Source organism: Vulpes lagopus, chromosome X (genome assembly GCF_018345385.1).
Source record: "Vulpes lagopus strain Blue_001 chromosome X, ASM1834538v1, whole genome shotgun sequence".
NCBI classification, from domain to species: Eukaryota; Metazoa; Chordata; class Mammalia; order Carnivora; family Canidae; genus Vulpes; species Vulpes lagopus.
The window spans coordinates 94788683-94808916 of record NC_054848.1 but is presented as its reverse complement, the minus strand read 5'-3'; the positions used below and the strand labels follow the sequence as shown (position 1 = coordinate 94808916).

The 20234-nt window shown below is 40.3% G+C and overlaps 1 protein-coding gene across 6 annotated transcripts in view; it reads right to left on the bottom strand.

The window, feature by feature from the left end:
* GRIA3 (glutamate ionotropic receptor AMPA type subunit 3) overlaps positions 1-20234 on the bottom strand; it is a 281171-nt gene that overhangs the window by 76728 nt on the left and 184209 nt on the right. For all 6 annotated transcript variants that reach the window (XR_005985642.1, XM_041740749.1, XM_041740750.1 and 3 more), the window contains exons 7-11: positions 16470-16631; positions 12185-12352; positions 6665-6769; positions 5672-5779; positions 4089-4295 (exon numbers count right to left, since the gene is read on the bottom strand). Coding sequence is in view for 5 of the 6 variants with exons in the window: in XM_041740749.1 (XP_041596683.1) it covers positions 4089-4295; positions 5672-5779; positions 6665-6769; positions 12185-12352; positions 16470-16631 (750 nt within the window). In the remaining variant the exon portion in view is untranslated. The remainder of the gene's footprint in view (positions 1-4088; positions 4296-5671; positions 5780-6664; positions 6770-12184; positions 12353-16469; positions 16632-20234) is intronic.

Below are 20234 nucleotides of genomic sequence, written 5' to 3'. Positions count from 1 at the left end.
GGTTTTCTTTAGAGGGAAAAGACAACCATTCAGGAATCCTCTGAAAAGAGGCTGATTGGCTTCTTTCTCCCTGAACAAATTTAATTCATTTGACTCTTTCTGGAAACTTTATGGTAGGTACCAAAATCTTCACAAAGATTTTTTCATCTTCATTTTTTTCCTACTCTGATCTGTTTTACATGCTAAAAGCATAAGAGAAAATTCCTGAAGGATAAAGCTGAACCTGTCTGTGTAGTTTTCATTTTCATTGCAAGAGATAAACCCCTACCTTGTTTTTTAAAGTAGGCTCCACACCCAGTGTGGAGCCCAATGGGGGGCCTGAACTCACGACCCTGAGCTCAAGATCTGAGCTGAGATCAAGAGTCGGATGCCCAACCAAGTGAGCCACCCAGGAGCCCCACTTTCCTTTTTTTCTTAAGCAATGTGAAAAACTACAAGAGGCTAGGCCTGCCAGAAATGAATACTTGTGTTTTCACTTCTCTCCATTTATATCATTGAAAGAGAAGTGGAAAACTTGCCAGTGCTCAAAGATGAAAACTTCTAAACACATTCAGTTTATGAGGTCATCTGCCTGAGTCTAGAGGTCTTACTCCAAGCATGGCAAGAACATCCATTTTTCATATAGCCCCAAGTTTCAGGGGAAAGTGGAATTTGGCAGTTGGTTTGCTGTCAGTTCCCTGGAAACATCTTATGTTATAGTCCCAGAAAACATCAGAAACTTGCTCCAGGTCAGAGGAGGGCGGAAGACATTTCCTTAAGAGACTTCCCTGGCTATTGCTTTGGTCTTTAGTAGAAAGAACTGGAGGGAAAAGGTGGGAAGGCTCCTTCAGAAGAATTTTTACCTACTCAGTAGTAAAGAGCTGGTTTCTGAATTACTAAACAAGTAAGGAACTTTAATTCTCTTTAATTCTCTCACTCACACATATTGGAAAGAGGGAGAGAACGTGGAGATTAGGTGGGTGCAGTACAGAGGACATGCCAGGAAAAAAACCAAAACCCAGTGAGAAAGCTGGATCTGTGTCTGAACAGTGTCAGGAAATCTGTCTTGCTCTACATCACTGGGTCTAATCTAATGTCTTGCTCAATGTCAGGAGGGCACTGGGCTATTTATAGAATGTGACAGGTCTTCTTCTGAGACATTAGAAAGCTCTGGCTACCGAGTCACAGTGGGCTGGTAGAACTCAGGTCAGTTACTCTGGCCCAGTAGAAATCGATACCCGAAAGTCTTTGCCGTGCTTCTGTGGTCAATCTTCTCCCCAGAAAAGCAGAGACACCAAAAGCCTTTCAACAAGTTTCAGCTATCTTTTAGGATGAAATGGGTCTGAAATAACATGTCAGCTGCTGGGCAGTCTAGGGCAGTGGTTAAAGAACACGGACTTCATAGTCAGAGACTGGGTTCAAATCACTGTGCTACTACAAGCTGTTCAGTTTTGTTATAGGGCCACCTCTCTAGGCTTCAGTGTTTTCATCTGTAGAATGATGTTAATAAAATGGCACCTCCCTTGGAGGTACATTGTGAGGACTGAGTTACATAATGCCTATAAAGCCCTTAGCACAGTGTCTGGCAACCAGGAAATAAGCAACAAATGGTAGTAATAATAAAAATAAAATGATACTACTAATAAATAATGATATAAGATTACCTCCTACAATGAGCTAAATTTATTTATTTATTTTTAAAGATTTTATTTATTTATTTAAGAAAGAGTGAGAGAGAGGTCACAAGCAGGGAGGCAGGGGGAGAAGCAGACTCCCTGCTGAGCATGGAGCCTAATGCGGGGCTTCCAGAACCCCGAGATCATGACCTGAGCTGAAGGCAAACGCTTAACCTACTGAGCCACCCAGGTGCCCATGAGCTAAATTCAATGAACATTGGCTGGGCATTACTGCATGCCAGGCATTCATTCATTAGTGCCAAAAGTGAATATCTACTATGGACCATGTAATGTGCCAAGTGCAGGGGAGAGCTGTGAGCAAGACAGGATCTCTTGGAGCCTGAGTGTTGGGGAGATTAGGGATAGACAAGGGAAGAAGACTTGATCACCAGCTCATAAAGAGGTTAGAGCTGTGTCAGGATGGTTCAGAGCTTCTCAGCGTCCTTAGAAAGCATGATAGGTGCTTTGCCCCTTGTTCAGCTCCCGGCATTAGAAATTCTTCTCTTTCTCATAGCAGAGTTCACTTGAATCTCATCTGCAACTCAGCTCTGCCCCAGTCCCCAGGGCCAGCCTTGATCCAAGACAGGAGATAATTGGCTCCGGCCCCACTGCTGGGGGCTAAGGTTCAAATTGCCTTGCTGCTTGCTTGTCTGACTGGAGGATGGTGAACTAGTTTTGATACTTGAGGTCCAGTCTCATTTTAAGCCTTAATTCCTTCTCTGTGCTCTTATTTTTAGAAATGAGCTTCTGCCTTTGTGCTTGTTCCTGAGGACCTGTTCCCAAAACTTATTTAGTGACCACAGTACTATCTTCTGCTGGGAGAGCTGCACTTTATTCTTGCTGTTTCCCATCTCAAGCATCGGAGTCCTTATCCTGAGCCTCAGCCCAATAGATAACATGGATGTTTGCTTCTTGCCAAGTTCTTCTCAGTTTATGCACTCCCTAGATTCCTCTGTCTTCCCCTAACCTGTTGTCTAGACAGGGACCAGTCATTGCAAGTAATCCTTATCTGTCAGAAAGTAAACCTCTGCAGAGCATACTTGTGATGAGCACAGGGTGATGTGAGGAAGTGTTGAACCACTGTGTTGTACACCTGAAACTAATATAATGCTCTGTGTTAACTACCCTGGAATGAAAATAAAAAGCAGAGAGAATTAAGCCTTGGCTGCCACCACTTACACTTGGGTTAGTTTTCTAGTGACTGGTTCACCCCAATGGGCAGTTCTTATGCCCAGTTCTGCTTGTCTCCATAGGCCTCACTGGGCAGCCCTAGATGTGACATTCCCAGAGGCCCAAATCTTTGAAAGTGAAGCCACTGTTGAGCTCTGAAGATACTGCTGTACCCCTTTTGAAAGCCCTAATTTAATAGTATAATTCTTCTTTACTTGGCCCAAGGGCAAGCCCTGGCAGAGCAATTCTGTTCATTTTTTAATTCATTCAACAATTATTTGTTGAACTTCCATTATGTGCCATGCTCTGGGATATTGAAATAAATCAGATATGGCTTCTATGTTCAAGAAGTTTATACTCCAACTGGGGCAGCTGAACTTATAAATAGATCATTATAACACAGGTTCAAAAGGATACAAGAATGCAAAAAGCAGGGACACCTAACCAGACTGCAGGTAGGTAAATGGGATTAAGGAAGGCTTCCTGAACGTGGTGACACCTGAGTTCTGGAGGGCTGCTCGGTGAGGTTAGCTGATGGACAGAGGTAAAGGTACTTCCAAGGATGCCCTGACAGAGAATGACACATGCTTTTTGGTGGCTGGAATGTGAAGTACGGAGGGGAAAGAGTCTAAGACGAATCCAGAGAGGTAGGTGGGTGCCAGATTATGAAGTGCATTATTTGCCATATTGAGGAATTTGAATTTTATCCCTATTTTTAAAGTTGGAGATCACAATAATATGGAGACCTGATTTGCCAGGGTAAGAGTAGAGGCAGGGAAATCAGTTAAATGACCCAACCAATGCTAAGAACCTTAACTGAAATGATGATGGTGGGAATGAAGAATGTGTCTGGATTTGAGAGACAGAAGAGTAGAACAGAGAGGACACAGCCACTGCCTAGAGATGAGGGAACAACGAGCAAAGATGACCAGGTTGCTCAGGCAATGTTGCTGAAGCAATGGGGTAGGTGGTGATTTTGCTGCCCGACATAGGGAACATGGAGGGAACAGATTTTCAGTAGAGGGCAGGCTGTATTTAATGTTGTCAGATAAAGTACCCCAAACTTACTTTGCTTTTAACAAAATAATCCTGCCTAAAGTATGCTATTGACAACCTACCTTTACAGAAGTCAACTAGAGAAGAATTTTTTTTTTTTTACAGACTACATGAAAACTATACAATTGGATGAGTATCACACTTGAAATCTATTCTCATTAAGTGGAAAGTACAGAAGTAAATGAAAATAGAGTTGAAAAAACTTACCCCGTAGACAAGTTCCCCAACCATGCCATTCCATATTTTTGTCTCTGGATCCCTTGCGCCATATTTCCCATCGCCGACAATGGACAATTTGTACTTGATCCTTACGTGTTTGGCTATTTCATAGGCCAAGTCAACACAATAGCCTTCATATCTTTCATTTCCTTCCAGTTGCTCATGGTTCTTCTTATACATTACATATGGTGATTCCTTTGGGACCAGAGGAAGATTGAAGGATTACTCTTATACATTTTTCTAAGAGATGATACATGTAATAATCAAGGTTTCCCCCCATGTGGCTGTTGAGGTTTGGTGTGTGAAAAGAGCCTTTAAAAAGTGTTTGCTTAATGAGCAGGAGAACCTCAACTGACGGACTATTCAATGGGCTATATATTCCTTGGAGTCCTTAACTGATGATTTAAAGATGTAGAGAATGATTTAAGTTCTGTTTGAGGGTTTGAAAGCAGGACTGGTTTCTATATGTAAAATCTTTGTCTTAGTCAAATTGGGCAAAGGTATTGCCCTTACATGAAGGTGAATTGCCTTTGATTTCTTGGGATTTACCATATAGGAATCACAGCCAACCCAGGAAAGCCCTCAAGAAACACTGTGATCTTTGTGAGGTCAGGGTCTCTGGCTTATTCAATTTTACATCCCCAGGGATGTACTAAGATACAGTACCTAGGATAAAGTGTGTATTTAACATGTCTGTTTAAATGAAAGGTAAACTTCAGCTGAATCTTCATCCAATTATTCACAACTTCAGACCTAGTGGTATACTTATTTTTAACCCTGGTTTGTACTTCACCAAGTAAGAGCATACCAAGTTTTAGAAAAACACTTTAAAACTAAATGAGAATACTATATCACATTTAAACCATGCTTTGAATTTTGCAGGAAAGCTTTAAAAGGTGAATATTGCCTTGAAAGGGCCTTATGACATTATTACACCCATTTCATTAATTAAAAGAAACATAACCCGAGGCTCAGAGAAGTTGTGACTTGCACAGTTAAACACACGTTAGTGGTAGACTATTCTCTTTCACGTAATGCTGTCTCCCCCCACGATGAAATACCAGTCCTACAGTGAGTGTGTGTGTGTGTGTTGGGGGTGGGTAAAGAAGAGAATGATATGTGGAACTGTCCCAAATTCCTATTCTTTTTCTTTTTAGAAATGACATTCTGGGGCACCTGGGTGGCTCAGTTGGTTAAGGACTCTTGCTTTTGGCTCAGGTCATAGTCTCAGGGTCATGAGATTGAGCCCCACATCGGGCTCTGAGCTCAGCATGGAGTCTGCTTAAGATTCTCTCCCTTTCTGTCTCCCCTGCCCCTCCCCTTGCTCGTGCTCACTCACGAACGCTCTCAAATAAATAAATAAATAAATAAATAAATAAATAAATAAATATCTTTTAAAAACTGACATTCTGTTCATGATCGTGGCAAGATACTTCAAGAGGTTCCTAAACTGACCTATTGGATGTTTTCACTGCTCAAACTTGGCATCCTTTCTACTGGCTGAATAATGCTTTTCAGAAAGCAGAAGTCCTATTGTATAGAAAACCCACCTCTCTTCTCTCCATACTTACCAGAATGGTAGTCACTACAATGGTCCGGTTCTCTGAGGATGCACTATCATTGCTGATTTGTTGATCTGAGAAAGGCACAAATCTTTCATACTCATTCCAGTAGCCAGCCTAGAAAGAGCAGACATTTGACATGGTTGCCTTTTTTTCACTCAAAAAGTACCACATGAAACCCAAATGCTGTCATGGAATAAAACTTTCTTTTTAGTTGCTGGAACTTTCCAAGGATTGATGTCCCGTCTCCCTCTGTCTTGTCATCCCCCCAGGACCCTAACCCTGAGACATACCTTCATCCTGGGGGTTCCCAACCCCACCTCACCTTTACTGGTATTTTGTAAAATAACTTAGCCCACTGCAGGATGGTCAGGCATTTTTTTCTCCCTTTAAATTCATATAGGCCAAAAGTGCTTTTCTCTGAACTGTAGGAAGGCTGGAATGTGGGGGGGGGGGGTGGGGAACCAAGGAGTGTCCTTAGAAATGGTACAGGCTATTTTACGCTCTGAAATTTTATCACATGGCTACAGAATCCTCATTTCATGCCTAACTTAACTATTAGTGTGACAGAAGCCAAGTGGTCATTATACAATTTAGCTATAGAGAAAGATACTCTGTCCAGCATCCTTTGGAGGGTGAGGTGGCAATGTGGAGAGATACCTACTTTCCGAATCTTTTGCTAAACCATATGTACCTTGGCGGCTTGTTTAAATAACAACATGTCATAAAATTGGTGATTCCTTCCCTTTATTGTTGTTAATAACTCGAGTCTCTCACTTTTATAGGACCAGCCTCAGAGGGAAATGCTCCTTTCAAAATGTAGATGGAATACTTTGATTGCAAAACAACTGTGCATCATGTCCTCGTTGTTCACCAACAGAAAGGCAAATATGATGTGTGGGAATTTGTTTTGTGTGTCTTTCCTAACACCTGATTTCTTGCATCTGAGTGCTGTCACCTTCTGAAAGACTTTTTCTTTGGACATCTGTTTTGGTTACTTACTTTTCGAGAGCCAGTGACTTTCATCTCGTACACATCGATGGTGTAATTTGTCCTACGTCCATAAGTGTCAAATTGGATGTTTCCAGTCATTCCTTGTACTTGCACCTAGTAGGAAGGGAAAATGTAAAAAATTTAAATAGCACCATATTATTGCCTTCTAGGTGTCTGGGGTAAGGTTCACTGACAGAATTGTAGTGAACTTTTATCTCAAGTCTATACAGATCTTCATTTCTTCCCCAGTGTTTTCTAGATATGCCTTTTAGTTGTGAAGCTTTGAGTGGGTGATAGGCAGTTACCTATATGATACAGTGAAGGCTCTACCTCTTTTTCAAGGGCCTGAAATTTCTACCATTAATCTCTTCTTAAGGGAGTAACCTGAAGGGTATTCTTTTCTTTAAAAATTTTTTTTAATTGGAGTTCAATTTGCCAACATATAGCATAACACCCAGTGCTCATCCTGCCAAGTGTCCCCCTCAGGGCCCATCACCCAGTCACCCCAACCTCCTGACCACCTCCCTTTCCACTACCCCTTGTTCATTTCCCAGAGTTAAGTGTCTCTCATGTTTTGTCACCCTCACTGATACTGAAGGGTATTCTTAACTAACATAATGCACTCTACTAAACTACGAGTTCTGTGAGGGCTGTGTCTGTCTGTGTCTTAGCATTCCCAATATCACAGAAACTGGCTTCAATAATATGGGCCCTGGAGCTCCTAGATTCACATTCTAGCATCATCACCTACTAACTCTAGAACCTTGGATATGTTCCTTAATGCTTTTGTGCTTCAGTGTCCCAATCTGTAAAATGAGAAATCCCACTAGTACCTATCCCTCAGAGTTGTTGGAAGATTAAATGAGTTATACTCATGTAGAGTTTAGAAGAGTGTCTGGCACATAATATGCATTGCAATACATGCTAGCTATAATAATAATTATTTTTTTAATTTTTCTTTATTTATGATAGTCAGAGAGAGAGAGAGAGAGAGAGAGAGGCAGAGACATAGGCAGAGGGAGAAGCAGGCTCCATGCACCAGAAGCCCGATGTGGGATTCGATCCCGGGTCTCCAGGATCGCGCCCTGGGCCAAAGGCAGGCGCCAAACCGCTGCGCCACCCAGGGATCCCTATAATAATTATTATTGTTAATTGAAATGAATTTAGTTCTGTTTCTTGAAAGTGTTACACATTTACCAGCTGCCACAGTAACAGAGGTGAATTTTTCTTCTTATTTAACTTATGCCCAGCTACAAACATGTAGCAATGAGCTAGGCTGTGGAGGGATAAACCATGCACTGATGAAATTTGTTAAGTCTAAGGAGTCAGGGGTACGTAATACTAGATAAGAAAGAAAGAAGTACTAGAAGAGCCTGGACACCTATTTGGGATGCCAACTGCAGATTCGTGTATGCCACAATTTTTCCTGGGTCTGGTCCCAACAGTATGAACTAATAAAAGACCATCTCTGTTGGGTAGAGAGATTTCCTTAGTGATTATTTTATGGTTCAGGGACACTGCACAAAAGACCCTCTATAAATAGAAGTCACTGGAATTATTCATCTGGTGAGTAAGGGTCAAGGAATTTGTTTCAAAGAAAAAGCATCTGTCTCATTTTCCTAGGATGAAAGGCTAGAATACTTATTACTTGTAGAGAGTGACAAGCTACTAAGCAAGTCAGAAGTGGTAATGGGCTTATGCTGCAGAAGGGAAAATTGATGTCAGATATTAGGGAGCATCTTTTGAAGGGGAAGGGGGCTTGTTCACTACCAATAGGAAAATGAAATTTCTGTTGAAAGAGAAATTCTCCAGTGTGAATTCCTGAAGATGATTGTCCTACTATATTACTCAGCCATTAGAAACAATGAATACCCACCATTTGCTTCAACGTGGATAGAACTGGAGGGTATTATATTGAGTGAAGTAAGTCAATCGGAGAAGGACAAACATTATATGGTTTCATTCATTTGGGGAATATAAAAAATAGTGAAAGGGAATAAAGGGGAAAGGGGAGAAAATGAGTGGGAAATATCAGTGAGGGTGACAGATGAGGTGAGACATGAGGTGACAATATCAGATGAGAGACTCCTAACTCTGGGAAACGAACAAGGGGTAGTAGGAGGGGAGGTGGGCGGGGGGATGGGGTGACGGGCACTGAGGAGGGCACTTGATGGGATGAGCACTGGGTATTATGCTATATGTTGGCAAATCTAACTCCAATAAAAAAATATACAAAAATAAAAAAAGATGATTGTTCTACTGACCCAACAAACCTAAGCACTATTGTCAGCTCAGGCTTGCAGAGAAGGTGATGTCACACTTCTGGGTAAAACAAAGGTCCTTTGTTGAGATAGAAATTACTTAGCCTGTCTGGTGCACACTGTGATGCAGGAAGGATTCTTTATTTTGAGCACTGAGTTCTTGGAGAGGAGATAGGTAGAGCAGAGACACTGGCATAGGAACTTATTAAGGAAATCCTTACTCAAAGTAGCGAAGGCTTCAAGTCTCATTAAGAATGGCATTTTTCAGGGTGCCTGGGTGACTCAGTGGGCTAAGCATCTGGCTTCGGCTCAAGACTTTGATCTCAAGGTCCTGGGATCGAGCCCCATGTCAGGCTCCCTGCTCAGCAGGGAGTCTGCTTGTCCCTCTCCCTCTGCCCCTCTCTCCCCAGCTCATGTTCTCTCTCAAATAAGTGAATAAATAAATAAACAAATAAATAACATCTTAAAAAAAGAATGGCACATTTCTAAAGATCTAGCATATTTGGGCATGATAGACAAATTGGACAACAGTCCAGATATGTCCAGGAGATTTGATATTCTAGGATTAAAACTTTTGGTGAGTAGAAGTAGGACTAGACTACTGCTCAGAGAGAAGTCTATTTTCACCAACAGGAATGTCAGTTACAGTTTCCCATCATCCCATCTGGGATCCCTTCCTTAATCACCCCCCCCCTCCCCCCCCCCCCCCCCGGCCCCCGCTCTCCACCCCAGTCTATATTAGGTGCTTCTCCTCTGGGTTCCCACAACATCCTCTGGAGAACCTAACCATACAATTTTAATCATCTCTGTATTTTTATCTCCCTAACTAGATTGGGAGCATCTTGAGATTTCAACAGGAATTTCATTTTCCTGGGTTTTCAGCAACCAGTACAGGGACTGGAATAGAGCAGGTGCTTAATAAATGTTTACTGAACAAAGGGGCAAGTTTTGATGACTTAGAATTGTGACCTATGTCAGTCAATCAGGCTCAGGCTGATATTTGTACTATCTGTAGATTGTGAGGAGAATGATCACCCAATTTTCAAGTGGCTTTAAGGTCTTTAAAAGAATTTGTTTGCATATTAGCAACGTATGTGTGAGCTCTCCTCCTCTTATTTCATGTTTGCATATTAACTTCAAGCCTGATACTTAGTCATTGGTGCTCAGTAAGTATTTACTGAATGAATGGTGTGCTTATTTATTCATTAAAACAGGCCCCTTAGGCGCCTCTATCAGGCAATGATTTTGTTTGCCAGATTTCTTTGAAGGAATAGAATGATTTATTGAGCAACAACTATGTGCTTGTCACAGTGAGGGATGCTTTTACACATGCATTCTCACTTTTAATTAACTCAAATAAAATGGGATTTCTTTTAATATAGTAAAGCCTTTAGTACTTCAGGCCATCCTCCTTTGTAGTCCTGCTGAACAGTGGCATTTTACTCGAGCGCTTATCACAAAGGGAACATCTGCTTCTGGAAAAGATTGACACTTTCCAACCCCTCTGGAGCAACAGGAAGAGGCTGGCTTGTAGAAATTGGTAGTGCATCCTTTTGGTTGAGTGTTTGATCCTTAGGGCCTGGGAGGACGGTTACTTACCTGGCTTCTAACTCGAGCTTTATCAGTGAGTTAGACATGCAGAAACTATTTGTGCAATAGTAGGATCAATCTAATTTTTTTCTAGCCAAATGAATTTCTTATCCTTTACTCTGGTAGCCAGTTTTTTTTTTAAAAGATTTTATTTATTTTTTCATAGAGACACAGAGAGAATGAGAGGCAGAGACACAGGCAGAGGGAGAAGCAGGCTCCATGCAGAGAGCCTGACGTGGGACACGATCCAGGGTCTCCAGGATCATGCCCTGGGCTGCAGGTGGTGCTAAACCACTGTGCCACCAGTGCTGCCCCTGATAGCCAGTTTTCTATTTGGGGAAGGTGGTTGTTTGTGTCATGAATGGGGAGTCCATTGGAGATGCTGGTACTTGCCCCTTGAGACTTTGTTGATCCAAACTCTTTTTGATTTACTCTGAGGAAGTTTTGTATTTCACTCATCATTATGTTTCACCTGACAGTACAAATCTTGTAACTGCTATGAAGGTTGAATTTAATTAACTGCTCTTCAAAACTGTTCAGTGCTACCTCCATAAAACTACACTTAGGGCATTTGTTAGGGAACTGACATAATGACATAAAAATCTGCATGATGGGAGAATGAGTCATATCTTTTTCTTGGAGAGAGACACAGGGGCTACTAACCCCTTTTGATTGAATGCTTCCAACTTGGCAAATTTAAGGCAGCAGTAGGAGAGCCAACTACACAAAATGATGTACGTTAGGAGGCCATTACAAATTCTTCATTGCTGGGTTGTGCACAGTATTATCTTATCATTGACCACTTCTTTGTTTCTCTGTATGTCCCAAACATTAGGATAATTAGATAAGTAGAAATAAGAGAGGCTTGTACTCTCAAAGGCTCATTTTTAATGCATGCATAAAGCAAAATATTCAAGAAAGAGCTCTTGCTCAGAATGCTGCAATGAATGACTGACGCTACTCCTGGTGTAAAGAATGAAATCTGTTCAAAGGATACTGCCTGAAGCCTTAAATGACTCCTACCCATAAACACTAAAAACAAGTGACCTATTTGGCTGTCTATGTATTGATTCCTTGTACTTCTTTGTAGGCTTTTTCTTTGGGGCATTGGGGAAAAGCTTCCTAAATAGAAATATATCATATTTTTGCTTTTCATCATGTAGATTAGCATGTATTAAGGTTCTCTTTGGCAAGAGAACTACTGCCCCACTGGCTCAGTTCAACAGTCCATACAAACTAATAGGCTATCCAATGGGCCAGAGGATGCTGTTGTCCTCTGTAATGTCGGCCTTCAAATTAGGAGCTCCCTATATAATATCCCATTCCCTCTAAGGTAACATCATATCTCTACAAACTTTAAAGTTTTTGAAGCTGTTTACATGTTCAATCCATACTTTTTGAGGGTACTGAGTTTGATTTACTACCCACAGGGCAGCACAGAACTAAATATTCATTTGTCCTCAATTGACCATTTCTCAAGCTTCAAGGAAGAAACTTCTAGTTTGACATTTCTAGATGTTGATGAATAAATATCCATGCTCATCTTCCTGTACACTCTGACATTCTTAGACTCTGATCTTACTCCCTTTTGGATGTCTTTTCTCAAGACTGAGGTTTCACTTTTTGTGTATCTTTATAAGACCCCTGCCCCACCCCAGTAACCCATCGTGGTCTTTACCATTTTTAGCGCTCTCTCGATATCAATTCCTTGACTCCAGGGCACAGCAGGATTTGCTAAGCAGTCTCCAGCACTGCCTCTCCGGGATACATCCACTCGCTGTCTCCTCAGATAACGGAAAGCTTCTGCTATGACCAGTATTGCGTCGTGCGTCAGTGCAGATGTATACTGAAATGGATGTATGGAAAACACGATATCCTTACAAATGACACCCTCAAAATTTGCCTTGCTCCTTATAATTCTCATTCATCTCCACTTCTTGCTCTATGAAGTCACCCTCTTAATTATTTGAATCAAGAGATCTCTCTGGGCAAGCCTGACTTTGCTTCATTCTAGAATGATGCCTCTTACCGTTGTGTGTGCACATGTTAAGATTATTAAGATCAAATGGCTCAGGGGAGTCTCTCTCTTGCTCTCAGTACTGTGTTTTGTCTTGAGTGAGTGACTACTAAAAGGCCAGGTCCTTTATAGAGAAAGAAATACACATGAGGCTAAAGGATGGCATATGTAGATTGGTTATTGCTGTTTGTAATAGAAAATTCAGGTCTGGTGTTTACTTAGGGGAAAATGGAAATAGCTAAGTTAGACAGCTTGAAATTAATTTGGAGGGAAGCATTAATCATTTCTGTCTGGACCATGTTTCTGGCAAACTAGGACCTCTGGCCAGCAATAAATCAGTTTTTGTTTCTTGGGGGGAGCAGAAAACCAAAGCTGGTTTTCGATTGTAGAAAATTACAATTGTTATTGAGTTTTATATCTGATAACAGTGACAATTCACAGGCAATACTTCATGATGCTGCCTCTTTCAGGCAAGAACACTTAGTTTCTATTCCTTGGATATACTGATATGCTCTACTAGGGATGAAACCAGTCACTTAATACAAGGGGCTTGATTATCTGTGATTTGATAGGGCAGATACCTTTTCATTAAATGAGTCAACGAAGTCTGATTAAAATAAGCTAGCCTCTATTTTCCAGGGGTGACAAATACTGGGAAGATATAGAATTCTACTGATTTTTTTAATGAGGCAAAATGTCCTAGGGGGAGTTTTCTCTCCATAGTATGTCCAAATAGAGTCGGGAGTGAATACATTGTCATCTTTACAACTATTTACTTTTCTTACTTTTCTCATGTTACTTTTCTTTCACTAGCAAATCTTCAAGTGTGACTATAACAGGGGGCATATAGTCTCTCGTGGAAAAAAAAAAAAAAGATTTGTGTCTGTCCATCCTAGCACTACATAAACCCAACATGGTGGTGCTCTCTTTTCCAGCTGACTGCATGAATTGTCTATAATTCCAAGCCATGCCAAAAGAGCTATTTAATTTCTACATTTTCAGCTCCTACTTACCAATGTATGAGCATGTAAAAAGAAAGCCCTAAAAGGCAACATTCATAAAATATAGAATAAATTAAGCATCAGGATTGTAATCTCTAGACAATTTTATTTCCTAATAAAAAATATTGTATCATTTTTTAAAAGTGGGCTTTTGGTCTGATTGCTATAGAGTGAGTTTCCATGACTAATACTACGCAAAAGCATCTGAAAGTTGTAACCATCTGTTTAAAGATTCCATTTTCCTAAGCTTTTTAAAGGGTTTTTCTTATAAATAGTTCTTCTCAGCAAGTTCTGAGAATTGTACTTTCTACATACCATGAATTATCAATAAATAATCCAGAGCTAAGATTGTTTTCCTTCTCTTTTGTACAACCTCTATAACTTCTGAGCAAACATAGACTACTCTGTAGTATTTTTTTCACCCTTTTATCCTTGTCGTTTTTTGTGCCTAAGACACGGTGCCTGACACTTGGTGTACCCCTTAAAATATTGCATAAATGAATTTTTTGCCTCTACCTATTACCTGTTAAACTTAGGATGGCAAAGCAGTGGACAGGTAGTTTATGAAAATCTAAATTTGTATAAGCTCACTTAAATGTAGTGGGTGGATTTAGTACACTGAAAAAATTTGAATCATCAGGGAACTGCAAATCAAAAGCACATGAGATATCACTTCATACCTGTTATAATGGCTAGTATTAAAAAAAAACAGGAAATAATGAATGTTGGCAAAAATGTGGAGGAAAGAGAGCCCTCTTGCACTCTTGGTGGAAATGTAAGCTGGTGCAGCTACTATGGAAAACAGTATGGAGGTTCCTCAAAAAATTAAAAATAGAACCATCATGTGATCCAGCAATTCCACTTCTGGGTATTTATTCCAAAAGAAACAAAATCACTATTACAAAAAGATATCTGCACCCCCACATTCAGTGCAGCATTATTTACAATAGCCAAGACATGGAAACAATCTAAGTGTCATCAACAAATGAGTGGCTAAAGAAAATGCGGCATATACATATGTATAAGCTCTCTCTCTCTATGTATATATATATATAGTGCAATATAATATAAGCTCATATATAGTGGAATATCATTCAGCCACAAAAAGAAAGAAAATCCTGCCATTTATGACAGCATGGATAGATCTTGAGGGCATTATGCTAAGTGAAATTAAGTCAGACAGAGAAAGACAAATACTGTGTGATCTCACTTAAATGTGGAATCTAAAAAAAGCCAAACAAAACTGAACTCATAGAAACAGAGAACAGATTGGTGGTTGCCAGAGGTTGGGGGTGGGGGTAGGGGATGGGGGAAATGGGTGGAAGTAGTCAAACGGTGCAAACTTCCAGTTATAAGATAAAGAAGTCCTGTAATGTACACCACGGTGACTATAGTTAACAATACTCTATTGTATTTTGAAAATTGCTAAGAGTAGATTTTAAAAGTTCTCATCACAAGAAAAAATTGTAATTGTGGTGGTGATGGATGGTAACTAAAGTTATTGTGGTGATCATTTTGCATTTTGCTATCATCTATCTATCTATCTATCTATCTATCTATCTATCAATCATCTATCTCAAGTCATTATGTTATATACCTAAAACTAATATGTCTGTATGTCATGTCTACCTCAATAAGAAAGAAAATAATCATCTTGAAAGTAATTTGACTGCAAACCCTAACATCACAGGGATTGTGACCATATTTGCTGAAACACATCAGGACGCCTGATCTGACCATGGGACAGAATGTTTTAAAATGGGACTACCCTGGAAAGATCCGGCATGTATGCTATGACCACTACAACTACAGAATACCACTTACCTAGCGCGTGGCTTAAATGGATGAACAAATCATGCTTAACTCCTAACTTTTCTAAAACATACCATTTGTATAAAGTCAGTGCCCACTTGTATTATAGTCTCATGTGACTCATTTAGGGTGGACCTGACCAGGTGATACAGAATGTGTCTCTTCTCTGGTTTAGGTCCCCACTGTTCTCTCTCATTCTATTCTTTCTGGGGAGGATGTGAGGATGGGTATCTTGAAACCTTGAGAAAAGAACTATTCACCCCCTTTCTTTTTTTTTTTAGGGAAAGGCCTTGACTCTACTTTGGTTCCTTATCTTGGTCACAGGGATCCCACAGCCATGGTATATACATACTGTCACTGTATAAGGAAGGAAGAATTTAAAGTCAGTTTTGTATTTGAATCAATGCACTGAGGGAATGGTTACTTAAAATATAAACACTTAAAGGGTCATTTGTGTTACATGAATAACTTTCCTGTAATTTATCTGTTTTAAGTCCTCATTTTTAAATAATGGGATTTCGAGCCATAGGGGAACACCTGTGAAAAATGTGCACTCTAAGCATGACTTTCTACCTTTAATATTCTTATCTTGATTTCATGAAAATGAGCAACTTAGGTAATCTAATTACTTTTAAAGATACTTTTCCAAGCAGGAAAACATTTCCGTTCAATATATGTACAGACAACATGCGCTCTGTATTACAGCCCAATTCACTTGGGTGTACTGAGATTCATGAAACTTATTAACACAAAGCAATCACATAAATAATGTAAAATCTAATTTTCTGTTTCAGACTATCAATCTTCCTTACCTATTCCCACTGCCCCCACTCTTTGCCCGACTCAGGTTCTTGTAATATTGTAAATTGTTATGAGCATGTTACAAATGAAATTCATTAAAAAATTAGTTAACATTCCCAAACCCCAGGTTTTAAAGGGCCTCCTTCTCAATCGCTTCTTTATTTGCAAGCTTAGTTTTCAAACGCAGCAGCACCTGCAGTTTGGTTTTTAGCATTCTTGAAACGCTTCTGAACGAAGGCCACTTGATCACAGGATGGCCGTAAATACATAAAGGCCATACTGAGATGTTGTGAAAAGCTGGCCTAAGGTTTCTGCATGCCATGGAACATTACCTTTAGTGGTGCATTCTTGGCTTCAGGGAATTCCCTTTCATCTAGCCTCACCCAGCGCTGAATAAACTGCTGAACCATAGGGTTTTCATTGTTGACAATCTGGAATCCTGTAATGTTGGCTCCCCCATGCATGACTCTTTCTAGCAAAATATCGGTAAAACCCTAGAAAGAGAGTGAAAGAGAATCATTATTTGTGGGAGGTGGTGAGTTCTTACCATATCTGTTGGTTAGAACGCTAAGGAGAAAATGAAAGGTCCTTCCTCAGGATCACTCTCCAAACAATCAAGAAAACCCTGAACACAGTGTTCTATGTCAATTACATCTCAATTACGACAACAACGATGACGCTTACAGATACTAAAAAATGCTGGATTTGGACTAACTCCCGGGTACTAGGTCTCCGAAACTACAGGCATGGAGAAAATATGCATTCTTTCGTTTTAGTGCCTCTTTATTTAGTATTGCTGCTGCAAGGACAAACATGGGTGCCAACTTCAAGCAAATGTTTTGATTTGTTTCACTTACCTGTATTTTTAGTTTCTCTTCACTGAGTACAAATACAATGCTTCACGGAACTGGGAAAGTGTTGAAACGCTTGACCCTAACTAGAGGTTTAAAATCTTTTCTTCAGCTTAACATGCCAAGCACAGCAGATTGCTTCAGATTCTAATGATGAGTACTTTCAACATTTGTGACTTACGGAAATGCCAAAGAGCGAAACTGACAGCTTGGTTGTATATGATGGTACAAACCCCAGGGTATGTCTCACATGTGTTTATAAACAAGTCTTGACATCTACTTCAAATCACACACCATTTTCTTTCTCGCTCTGGTTACCATCTGGTGTCTCTGTCACCTAAGTCTCCTGAAGGAATCTCTTCAGGTTCGCACCAGGCCATCTCCACCTGGGTACCACCAGCTCCACTGGGCACTGCTATCTTCTAGAACACTTCTCCCAGGAATTGTGCTGTTTCTGCTGGATGCCTGGCTCTTGGTAGTTGCAGTAGATGCATTTATGTCCTCAATGGGCTGAAGTCAACAATTATATTCATAAAGAAATGAGGAGAATTCTCCTCCCTTCTTTAGAGTCTCTTGCCCAACATTTTAATATACAATTTTCAAATATATAAAAAAGTTGAAAGAATTGTACAGTGAATACCCATATAGTCTCAAATCAGATTTCACAATTAGTATTCTTCTATCCATCCATCACTCCATTTTGTTTTCTAGATGCACTTTAAGTTGTGGACATTATATACTTCACACCAAAAGACTTTGGCAGGAAGTCATTAACTAGAGTTCAATTTTTGTTTGCAATTTCTTTCTTTTCTTTTCTTTTCTTTTCTTTTCTTTTCTTTTCTTTCTTTTCTTTTCTTTCTCCTTCCTTCTTTCCTTCCTTCCTTCTTTGAGGTAAAATTTACATCCAATGAAATATACAAATCATAAATGTAGCACTTGATGAGTTCTGATAAATGCATACACCTGTTCTCTGAAGTTTTTTTTTTTTTGGATTCTAAGTTTTTATTGAAGTATAACAATCATATAGAAAAGTACAGTTATCTTTAAGTATATAACCTGATGAATTCTCACTAATCGAACACATAAATGTAACCAATATCCAGAAGGGCCCCCTCTGTGTGCCTCTCTAGTCACCACCCCTACTCCCACTTCTTTTCATTCACCTTTCTTTATATTTTAGTGAAACAGCTTTATCAGTTACTGCTCACAGCCCCCTCCCTCTTGCTTTCACAAGTGGGCCTTGAGTCCATGGAGACTGGACAAAGAATTTGCATCACTATCATTCCTCCTTTCTGATAACCAAAAAACTGTTTTTAAAATTAACATTAACTTGTTAGGTTGAGCTTTGTCCCACAGTCTTCCTTAATGAAGGAAACTAAGAATGCTTTCTCCCATTTGCTGCCCCTCTGCACTACAATCAGCAGAGAGACTGACTTGGTATGAAGTAGTAGAGGCTCCAAATAGGGCTTAAGCCTATTACCCAAATCCCCACCCTTACCCCCCGACATATATACAAATAAAGAGCCTGGGACAAAATTTTAACAAATGGCTTTAATTCACTCACTGTGCCAAACTGTATTTGTCAGTTAACAAGTATTATACAAGAACATTGACCAACTGCCCACCTGCCTGCTGGCGGGGATGAAGAGTGTGCCCTCTGATGCTGTCCTGTGTCTTAAAAGCCTGGGCTGGACAAGTGGAGCTCCTTTCCTTGAAAGAAGGGGGTTGAGAATGCTTCTGCCACCATCCTGGTCTTCAGGGTCATTGCCACAGCATGCACTAGGAAGCAGTATCTCTTGCGCCCCTCACACTTTCATAAGCATCATACTCCTGTTTGCCTAATGTCCATAGCATGTTAAAATGGCAACAGAAAATTAACAAAAGGGAGGGAGAGAGAAAGGATCCCTGAACTCTCATGTCTTAGGGCACAAGAGCTAGCACTTTAGTCTGGTTACTCACCATGTTGCTTCTTTCCAGAAAGATGTTTCCTCACTCTCCTTTTCTTGGCATGGATACTAAAGGGAGGGGTGTAGCTCATATTTACCTCACCAATCATACCCACTTACTCCCAGTAGGCTTTATTCTGTCATGTAGGCCCACATATTCCTGCTTGGGTATCTTCCTCTCCAATAAACACATTATAATTTGAAAACATCTTCATAGGCATCCTCTGCACTCATCTTTCTACCTCACAGCAACCATACCACTGAGGACCTAGAAGTTTCTCAGTCAATCCATGTTTTATGACAGACATGCCTGCGGATGAGTTCTGGAACGCACACCTCAGAGTGGAATCAGCCTGGCTGTCCTCACAGGAAGAACTGCATCCACAGCAACTCAAATCAAGCCAGGGGCAGGTCACCTCAAACCATTCTGGCTGGCAAGATACATACAACACTAGCGCCTACTGACTGCCCTGAGGGCTTATCCTTCTGTAAGGTCAGAAAGCACTAACATGGCCTCACAGACAAAATGGAGACAGAAGAAATAGGGTAGAAAAAGAAAGGAGGTAATAGGTATGTAGAGAGATGAGACACCTTGTTGCTTAAGGGCAAGAGTTGGCTGGCTTCTGGTCTTCCTTTGTTTCATTTGTGTACATTTTGCTTATTTGTAATCTCTTAGATTCTATGGCCTGAATGTTGCTCTGGTGCTCAGGATTTAGATGCAGCAACCCACATCCTCAAGGTTGAGACAATCAAGCCTAGATTCTCCCTATAAACCCTCTTAAAAGACATAAATACAGCTGAGCTGACCAACAAATATCAAGGAAGTAGGAGGAGAAAAGGGAAAGGAGGTGAATGGTAGAGAGGGGGCTGTGAAGAAAGTGGTTCTGGCTAATAGTCATGCGTTATCATCCTATTGATGAAAATTTTTTAAAAAAAGAATTTGATTTTTGTACCAAATATTGCTAAGTCCCATGGTTTGAGTGGCCACCGATAGTCCCCAAGATATAAAAACTAAAATTGTTAGATTTTTCTTTTTGAAATGGCAACATACCCGCCTCAAGTTTGGATCTAAATGCCAAATACCTCTAAACCCTCTGGAAAAAAGACTACATTAGAAATGTAGCAATGTACAAAAGACATGACCATTAAGCAGATGAAAGGGTAAAGAGACAAAACAGTGAAGAACGATGAGGAAAGAAGGAAGTTAGGAGAGAGCTGTTAGCTGGAGAGCAGAAACCGCCTGATTCTTAGCCGCGCTTGCCATTTCTGTTCGATTGTTTTAAAACATATTGTTTTCTAC